The sequence below is a fragment of the Engraulis encrasicolus genome, chromosome 6 (assembly GCF_034702125.1).
Source record: "Engraulis encrasicolus isolate BLACKSEA-1 chromosome 6, IST_EnEncr_1.0, whole genome shotgun sequence".
Lineage (NCBI taxonomy): Eukaryota > Metazoa > Chordata > Actinopteri > Clupeiformes > Engraulidae > Engraulis > Engraulis encrasicolus.
In genome coordinates, this window is record NC_085862.1 from 13,384,838 (window position 1) to 13,394,837 (window position 10,000).

Here is a 10,000-nt window from a genome sequence, read left to right on the forward strand (position 1 = left end):
CTTGTTGTTATTGCATTATATGGTGTAGTAGAGTAGAATGACCAGACTTGTTGTTATTGCATTTTAGGGTGTAGAGTAGAATGACCAGACTTGTTGTTGTTTTTGCGTTACAGCACACGGAGGCTCTCCTGTACGGCTTCCAGTCCATCGCGGAGACAATAGACGTCAACTACTCGGACGTCATCCCCGGACTCATCGGACTCATCCCTCGCATCAGCATCAACAACGTACAGCTGGCCGACACAGTCATGTTCACCATCGGTAAGGAACTAACACAGTCATGAGGAACTAACACAGTCAGGTTCACCATCGGTAAGGGACTAACACAGTCATGAGGAACTATAACAGTCATGTTCACCATCGGTAAGGAACTAACACAGTCAGGAACTAGCACAGTCATGTTCACCATCGGTAAGGAACCCATCAACTTCTGTGTTTTGTTCGCGTATGTGTTTGTTTGTTATCCTTAGTAAACCCACTCGCATTAGCTCAGGACACTCAACAGACACATTCTTGGCAGCACATCCTAACGGCTAATTACTCCTACACCTGCTGTGTGTGTGTGTGTGTGTGGGGGGGGGGGGGGGGGGTGGGGGGGTGGTGTGTCGGCGCGTCGGTGTGTTGGCGCGTGGGTGTTTTGACGCGTAGGTGTGTTGGCGCGTGGGCGTGCTGGTGCGTGGGTGTGGGTGTGGGTGTGTGTGTGTGTGTGTGTGCCAGGGATGGAAATAAGCACCCGTCCACCTGCCAATGACGGGTAAATTTGTCAACCCACCAGTCACTTTGACTGATAAAAAAAGTGAGTGACTGGAAGATTTTGAAATCTACCTGCCACCGTGACTGGTGGGGAAAAAACTTAAGTTCCACCCCTGGTGTGTGTGTGTGTGTGTGTTGGCGCATGGGTGTGTGCTTGCCCCTCTTTTTTTTGGATCATCTCTTTTTTTTGTTTCTCAGTTTTTCCTTTTTCTTTTTGTTCCATCGTTCTATGATATCCCTTTGCATCCTGACTTCCTCTGTTTTTCAGTTTCCCTCCATTTTCCCCTCTGTATTTCTCCATCTGTCCCTGCATGTCTTTTTCTAGCCCTCTTGTCTTCACCGCCATTGTTTTCCTTATTCTGTCAATTTCTATTCTCTTGCTGTCTTTATCTCCCTCCATATCTCTCTGTTGCTGTCTCTTTCTCTCTTTCTCCCTCCATATCTCTCTGTTGCTGTCTCTTTCTCTCTTTCTCCCTCCATATCTCTCTGTTGCTGTCTCTTTCTCTCTTGGTATCTCTCTGTTGCTGTCTCTTTCTCTCTTTCTCTCTTGGTATCTCTCTGTTGCTGTCTCTTTCTCTCTTTCTCTCTCGGTACCTCTCTGTTGCGGTCTTTTTCTATCTTTCCCGTTTTTTCTGTCACTTTTCTGTCTCGTCTTGTTTGATCTGTCTTGCTTTTCCACGCTCACCCTCTCCTATCTACCCCCCTTCCCCGCATCTCCCCCTTCCTTATTTTTATCATTTTTAAATCTTTCATTTCTTCGATTTATGTTCCATCTTTATAATCTTTTTAATGTGATGTCTTAATTTTATTTTTTTTAAATCGATGACTACGTTTGTAACCACAGTTTTGTAGGTTTTGGATGACACCCAGTGGTTTCTGTCATTGAACATTGAATGCAACATTGAATTCCTCACAACTTAAAGGGGTATGCCACTATTTTGGGGCTTAATACAGTTAAAATCGTTGGCTGGAGTTTATAAAGGTGGTAAAGTGTCTTATTTTTCATGTAAGCCGTTGTCTTGCTTTAAGACAAGTTAAAAGAGGGAATATGTCGCTAAGCTAGTGAAAGTCAATGCATCCGTGTAGCATTGTAGCATGCTACACGGATGCATTGACTTTCACTAGCTTAGCGACATATTCCCTTTTTTAACTTGTCTTAAAGCAAGACAACGGCTTACATGAAAAATAAGACACTTTACCACCTTTATAAACTCCAGCCAACGATTTTAACTGTATTAAGCCCCAAAATAGTGGCATACCCCTTTAAGTGTCATTCTCTTGCTTATGTGACACACAGTTAAAGGTCTCTCTCCCTCCCTCTCTTTCTGATTCTTCCCCCTCTCTCTCTCCCTCTCTCTTCCTCCCTCTCTCCCCCCTCTCTCCCGCTCTCTCTTCCTCTCTCTCTCTTCCTCCCTCTCTCTTCCTCCCTCTCCCTCTCTCTCCCTCTCTCTTCCTCCCCCCTCATCTCTCCCCTCTCTCTCCCTCTCCCCCCCTCTCTCTCTCTTTCTCTCTCTCTCTCCTCCACATAACCCCCTCTTTCTCTCCTCTATCCATCATCTCTTCCCTACCCCCCACCCCCCCCTTTCCTCACGTGCGTTGGCTGAGTGGTTAGCTGATCACCCGGTGATGTTGAGCAGTGTGTAATACTAATAGTCTAATAGCTTAGCTCCAAAATATAAAGGAATCGTTCATTTTGTGATACAAGCATAAAAATTGGTACACATATAGCCAAAGGCATTCCAAAAAGAACTGGATATGGAGCCATCGTGAATTTTCAACATGGTGGCCATGGCAGCCATTTTTCAAAATGGCCGCCAGCAACAACAGTTTTCTTGGATATAATGTATTTTAGACATATTTACCATTCATACCACTTGGTAAATGTGATATGGATAATAGAAAAGTTGTCATGAATATTCAAGATGGCCGCCATTTTCAAGATGGCAGCCGTCACTTGTATGATTTATCTGATATAGGTGATATCGTTGTCAAATCAGTCATTTTTCAAGATGCAGAATTCAAATTTGTAACTTTGGAATTAACCAGAAGCTTCCTTTTATCTCATTCTATACTTAATATACAGTATAGTATCACTGTTTCTTTCAAGGTGGCAGCCCATGTCAGATAATCATACAATAGTGGAGTCTGTTAAGGGTTTTACCGTTACGGAAGTTAGAAAAGCACTTTGCATGGTGTTTCTTTAGGGTACATGCTGTAATTCTAGCCTAAGAGCCCTTAGGCCCTTTTTTAGCCCTTTTTCTACTATGTCATATACAATATGTCATGTTGTGTAATGCATTACATTGTTATTAAATTACATTATACTTAGCTGACAATGTTAATATACTGTAGTCCGGAACTCAGCAGAGATGAAAGGGCAGTAGTAGCCTGCTTGACCAGATTGATGACAACTACAAAAATGTACATAGTGGTGTGCATTGGCACTGCCCTCAAGATTCAATTCGATTATGATTTGGGAGGTTTCGATTCGATTTGATTCAATTCTACAATGCATTGCAATGCATTACATTTCTACTGAAATCAAAGGAAATGTTTCATCAGTCATGATGAGGCAATACAAGTAGTCAGATACTGACCAACATTTTACTGGCTGTTTTCTGAATCTGAATTCAAATGAGCATTTCCCACTCTAAAACTATGGTGAGAATAGACGACTGCTGCTAATGCTTGCTGGGCAGCATCTGAATGGAGAGGTGTCAGTGCAAGATGATGTCCAAGGTAGCAGGTTCTCCATCCTTTAATTTCCCGGACAGATATTTTTTATTTGTATGAGAGAGGGTAAAGGACAGGACTTCTCCATATTTATGAAGAACCCATAAGATCACCTAATTCTACATTCTCACAAGTAGCATTGTGCATATTGAGTGCATTTCAGCCATCTTTAGAATGGCATTACAGATTACTCAATATACATGTATGTCTTCAGTTCAAATTAAATGGAAATGTTTTCTAAGTAGGTGTTGAGTAAGTAGGCAGAGGTAAATTGTTTTTTCCTGAATTTGCAAACAAAGTAATTGTGAAACAAGTTGCATTACAGTTAGCTCAGTAATCATTGAGTACTTCAATTGGTACTTCAAAACTGACAGCTGATGGACAACATGTACTGTAGGTCTTTGCCACCCTTACCCATAGGAGAAATATCTATATAATACAGCAATTCTCATATGGTATATACTATAAAAGAACATCATTACCGGCACTCATTTTCTTGATATGCAAGGCACACAAATAGTCTAGGAGGAAGAAGGATAGTCTACCATAACCCCCACCCCCCAAACAAAATGCCACATGACTTTTTTTTAACCTTCACGATTTAGAGTGGTAACAGTAACATAACTCATTCCCACTACACTTTTTTGCTTTATATTGTACATGACCTCAGAATGCTCTACATGTTTCAGTTCTATAGTTGTACAGTACAGTACAGTACAGTACAGTACAGTACAGTACCATTCAGTACGGTGCAGTACAGTACTATTCCGTACGGTGCAGTACAGTATAATACAGTACAGTAGCATACAGTACGGTGCAGAATAGCAAAGTAGAGTACAGTACAGTAGCATACAGTATAGTACATTACAGTACAGTATTTCACATTACAGTACAGTAGAGTATAGTACAGTACAGTAGCATACAGTATAGTGCAGTACAATACAGTATTTCACATTACAGTACAGTATAGTACAGTACAGTACAGTACAGTATTTCACATTACAGTACAGTACAGTACAGTAGAGTGTAGTACATTACAGTACAGTAGCATACAGTATAGTGCAGTACAGTACAGTATTTCACATTACAGTACAGTATAGTACAGTACAGTATTTCACATTACAGTATAGTACAGCACAGTACAGTACAGTGCAGTACTGGGTCCTAAGGAAGCAATGTTCTAAATGTCACGCTTTTGTCAGCTCCATAACGGTAATGGCCTTTTTCTTGAAAATGGCGGCCATCTTGAATATTCATGACAACTTTTAAATTATCCATAAGACATTTACCAAGTAATATGAATGGTAAATGTGTCTAAAATGTCATATTATATCCATTACTCATAAGAAAACTGTTGTTGCTGGTGGCCATTTTGAAAAATGGCTGCTATGGCCACCATGTTGAAAATTCACGATGGCTCCATATCCAGTTCTTTTTAGAATGCCTTTGGCTACATGTGTACCAATTTTCATGCTTGTATCACAAACTGAACGATTGTTTTGGTTAGCCGCTGCACTATAATGAAATGTGTGGGTGTCTGTGTGCGTGCTCGTGCGCGCGCGCGTGTTTGTGTGTCTCTTCAGGTGCGTTGGCTGAGTGGTTAGCGGACCACCCGGTGATGTTAAGTAGTGTGCTGCCATTGGTGCTGCAGGCGCTAGGCAACCCTGACCTGTCAGTCTCCAGCGTCTCCACCCTCAAGAAGATCTGCAGAGAGTGCAAATACGACCTGCCGCCCTACGCCACTAACATAGTGGCCGTCTCACAGGTACACACACACACACACCTGCCGCCCTACGCTACTAATATAGTGGCCGTCTCACAGGTACACACACACACACACACACACACACACACACACACACACACCTGCCGCCCTACGCCACTAACATAGTGGCCGTCTCACAGGTACACACACACACACACCTGCCGCCCTACGCCACTAACATAGTGGCCGTCTCACAGGTACACACACACACACACACATACAGACACACACACACACACACACATAGACCGCCCTACGCTACCGACTTAGTGGCGGTTTCACAGGTACACACACACACACACACATACATACACACACACACACACACACACACACACAGACTGCCCTACGCCACCAACATAGTGGAGGTGTCACAGGTATACACACACACACACACACACACACACACACCTGCCGCCCGACGCTACCAACATAGTGAAGGCGTCACAGGTACACACACACACACACACACACACACACACACACACACACACACACACACACACACAGACTGCCCTACGCCACCAACATAGTGGAGGTGTCACAGGTATACACACACACACACACACACACACACACACACACACACACACACACACACACACACACACACACACACTCCTCTGTACTTCCCTCTGAGAGCTAATTCCATTTCTAATCTGTTGGTCAACTACTTCCTATCGATGTCCTTTGTAAGACTTTAAAGTCTTAATATCATACTGATCACCAATTCCGTTGGTTTTTGAAAGTGTTTGGTTCTCTAAAGTGCCCTCGCTGCACATTCTAATACACAGCCTCAAGCAAAAAACAACACATTACCTCTAGGTGAAGGGCACAGACATGCATGTACATTTTCTTCTTTTTAACGGTTTGACATTGTCAGGCATTTAAAATCTTTTAATGCAGGAGTTTAAGGTCGTGCTGAATATAAATTGAATATGAAATTGAATAAAAATCTCTGTCTGCCCCCCCCTCTCTGTTGCTCTCTCCACCTCCCCTCTCCCTCCCTCCCGCTCTCTCTCTCGCTCTCCCTCCCCTCTCTCTCCCTCTTCTGCTCTCTTCCTCTCTCTCTCTCTCTCTCTCTCTGTATCTCTCTCCCTCTCTCTCTCTCTCTCTCTCTCTCTCTCTCTCTCTCTCTCTCTCTCTCTCTCTCTCTCTGCAGGAGGTACTTATTAAACAGATCCACAAGGTGAGTTCGTCTCTTCCCTTCTCTTCTCTTCTCTTCTCTTCTCTTCTCTTCTCTTCTCTTCTCTTCTCTTCTCTTCTCTTCTCTTCTCTTCTCTTCTCTTCTCTTCTCTTCTCTTCTCTTCTCTTCTCTTCTCTTCTCTGGGTGACCTTGAGTTCTCTTTAGATTTCATATCTGCGGAAATGCAGCTGATCGATTTCAACCCCCCATCCTCCAGTGGGACCGCTCCTCTTCCTAACCCAGAAGTTTTATCTCTTCCTCTCTTGGACTTTTTCTTTCCTTTACTCTTTTTTCTTTTTCCTACTTCAACATCCTCCGTCTCCTTCATCAATGAAAAGGTGGCTCTTCTCCATGTCCGCCATCTTGAATTTCCAGACATTTTTAGATGCAAAACTTACTGTACTTTGGTTATACTAGTAAATATTATTACTTTATTATTTATTTAATAAATATTCATCAAAAGCTCAAATTTGGCAATAGGAAGTAGAGGTGCACTGCAAATTCGGCCACTGAAAAAATTCAGCCGAAAACGCAAAAAAAAGACACATTCGGCTTTCGGCCGAAAGCCAATTGAGTGGCCGAATCGGAGGCCGAAAAATGGTTTCGGTTTTGGCCACAAATGTTCATTTCGGTGCATCTGTAATAGGAAGCACAGTTTCAATGAGCAGCATAGTTACTCTGGCCACCATCTTACAGAGTGCACCTTTTAAATGTGTAAATATCAGGCAGAAAATGGGCACATTAATTTATCTATCTCCCTCCCTCCCTTCTCTCTCTCTCTCTCCCTCTCTCTCTCTCGCTCTCTCTCTCTCTATCTCTCTCTCTCGCTCTCTCTCTCTCTCTCTCTCTCTCTCTCGCTCTCTCTCTCCCTCCCTCCCTCCCTCCCCCCCTCTCTCCCTCCTTCCCTCCTCTCTATCTCTCTCCTTCTCTCCCTCCCTCCCCATCTCTCTCTCTGTCCCTCTCTCTCTCTCTCTCTCTCTCTCTCTCTCTCTCTCTCTCTCCCTCTCCCTCTCCCTCTCTCTCTCTCTCCCTCCTCTAGACGAGTCAGTGTATGTGGTTGATGCAGGCGCTGGGCTTCCTGTTGTCAGCGTTGCCTGTTGAGGAGATCCTGAGCAACCTGCACGCCCTCATCACCCCCTACATACAGCAGCTGGAGAAGCTAGCGGACGAGACGGTACACACACACACACACACACACACACACACACACACACACACACACACACACACACACACACACACACACACACACACACACACACACACCCCACACTCTCACCCCCTACATACAGCAACTGGAGAAGCTAGCGGACGAGACGGTACACACACACACACACACACACACACACACACACACACACACACACACACACACACACACACACACACACACACACACACACACACACACACACACACCACACACTCATCACCCCCTACATACAGCAACTGGAGAAACTAGCGGACGAGACGGTACACACACACACACACACACACACACACACACACACACACACACACACACACACACACACACACACACACACACACACACACACACACCCACACACACACACACACACACACACACACACACACTCATCACCCCCTACATACAGCAACTGGAGAAACTAGCGGACGAGACGGTACACAGACACACACGCACAGACACACGCACAGACACACGCACAGACACACGCACAGACACACGCACAGACACACGCACAGACACACGCACAGACACACGCACAGACACACGCACAGACACACGCACAGACACACGCACAGACACTCACACACACACTCCCCCCAATGTTCACCCCACGTTGTCCACTGCTTTTATGTCTGTCTCCCTTTATGCCACACACACTCGCACACACTCCGCCCACGCCTGTGGCCTGTCTCTTGTCTCTGTGTCTGTCTGTGTGTCTATCTGTCCATCTCTGATTTCCCCTGGACCACCCGGCTGCTGTGTTGGTGTGGTGTGGTGTGGTCTGGCCACCCAGGAGGAGAGAGAGGGGAGGGGAGGAGAGGAGAGGGAGGGCGGAGGAGAGAGGCAGAGCAGGACAGGAGAGGAGAGGGAGGGCGGGGGAGAGAGGCAGGAGAGGAGAGGAGAGGCAGGAGAGGAGAGGAGAGGCAGGAGAGGAGAGGGCGGGGGAGAGAGGCAGGGCAGGAGAGGAGAGGGAGGGCGGGGGAGAGGCAGGCAGGTGGACTGCAGCCTGGTGTGTTGGGATGGTGTACCCACCCATGGGCAGGAGAGGAAGGGAGGGCGGGAGAGAGAGGGAGAGAGAGAGGCGGGGGTGAGAGGGAGAGAGAGAGGCGGGGGTGAGAGGGAGAGAGAGAGGCAGGCAGGCAGGCAGGCAGGCAGGCAGGCGGGTGAACGGCAGCCTGGTGAGAAAGCTGCAACCGGTTGTCACTACATAGCCCTGTGCCCTGAGCCCTGTTGGTAACGCATCAGAGTCCACAACTCACAGCCCTGTCCATATCGCGGCAGTGTGTGTGTGTGTGAGTCTGTGTGTGTGTCTCCGTATCTAAGCAGTGCTATAAATAGCTGCTGGAAAATCAAGCATCTGTTCCTCCTCGCTTGTTTCCCCTCGGCCTGACACACACACACACACGCACACATGAACACACACACACACACTGTGGATGAGGGCAGGCCCTTTCCTAGATCCACAATTCGTCTCATCTCATCTCATCTTTCCCAGCGCGTATCGTGTTCGTCAGTCATGGTTATTACTAAAACTGCCTTCCAATAAACAAACAGCAACGGACTGCTTGCTATAGGGACTGCACAACGAGAGATGGGCAGCCATGTCTGTCTGTCTGTCTGTCTGTCTCTCTGCCTGCCTGCCTGTCTGCCTGTCTGTCTGTCTGCCTGTCTGTCTGCCTGTCTGTCTGCCTGTCTGTCTGCCTGTCTGCCTGCCTGCCTGTCTGCCTGCCTGTCTGTCTGCCTGCCTGTCTGTCTGTCTGTCTCTCTGCCTGCCTGTCTGTCTGTCTGTCTGTCTGCCTGCCTGTCTGCCTGTCTGTCTCTCTGTGTCTGTCTGTCTGCCTGTCATCAAAGTAAACACTGCTGATCCTATTTTGGTTTCCAAGCATCATCACCAGCTACAAAAAGCAACTCTCTGTATTGATATCCATGAAGATCACCCCTCTCCATTGTTTGTTTGTGTCATTTGCTTTTGTCTGGTATGGTATTTCTTCAGCATCTAGATAGATGATGGCTTTAAGTTAGTTGGGGAAAATTAATTTCAAGGCAATGTCCCCACTAGCGTTACATTGTTGATGAACGAATCAATTCTTTTGAACGGCTTTTAGATGCTGGGAACCACTCTTTTTGTATGGTACCGTTCATTTTGAGCATGTGACCTTCATGTGAGTACTTAAATTTGGGGAGAAAACAAAAAGTGTCTACCTCAGAGAGTGTCAGCAATGGTCTTAGGAAGGAGGAGGATGATCAGTTGTTGTTTAGACAAAATTACCTAAAGGTGGAGTAAAAATGCGTCGTAATTACGGAATTACGAATCGTTCAAAGGAGCCAGTTTTTTAAAGGGCTCTTTGAA

General features: G+C 45.9%; 1 protein-coding gene across 2 annotated transcripts in view; it reads left to right on the forward strand.

Moving 5' to 3' along the window:
• Positions 1-10,000, forward strand: part of ipo13b (importin 13b) — a 116,015-nt gene that overhangs the window by 78,708 nt on the left and 27,307 nt on the right. For both annotated transcript variants that reach the window (XM_063200676.1, XM_063200677.1), the window contains exons 9-12: positions 114-261; positions 5,070-5,251; positions 6,414-6,440; positions 7,477-7,611. In XM_063200676.1, coding sequence (XP_063056746.1) covers positions 114-261; positions 5,070-5,251; positions 6,414-6,440; positions 7,477-7,611 — 492 coding nt within the window. The remainder of the gene's footprint in view (positions 1-113; positions 262-5,069; positions 5,252-6,413; positions 6,441-7,476; positions 7,612-10,000) is intronic.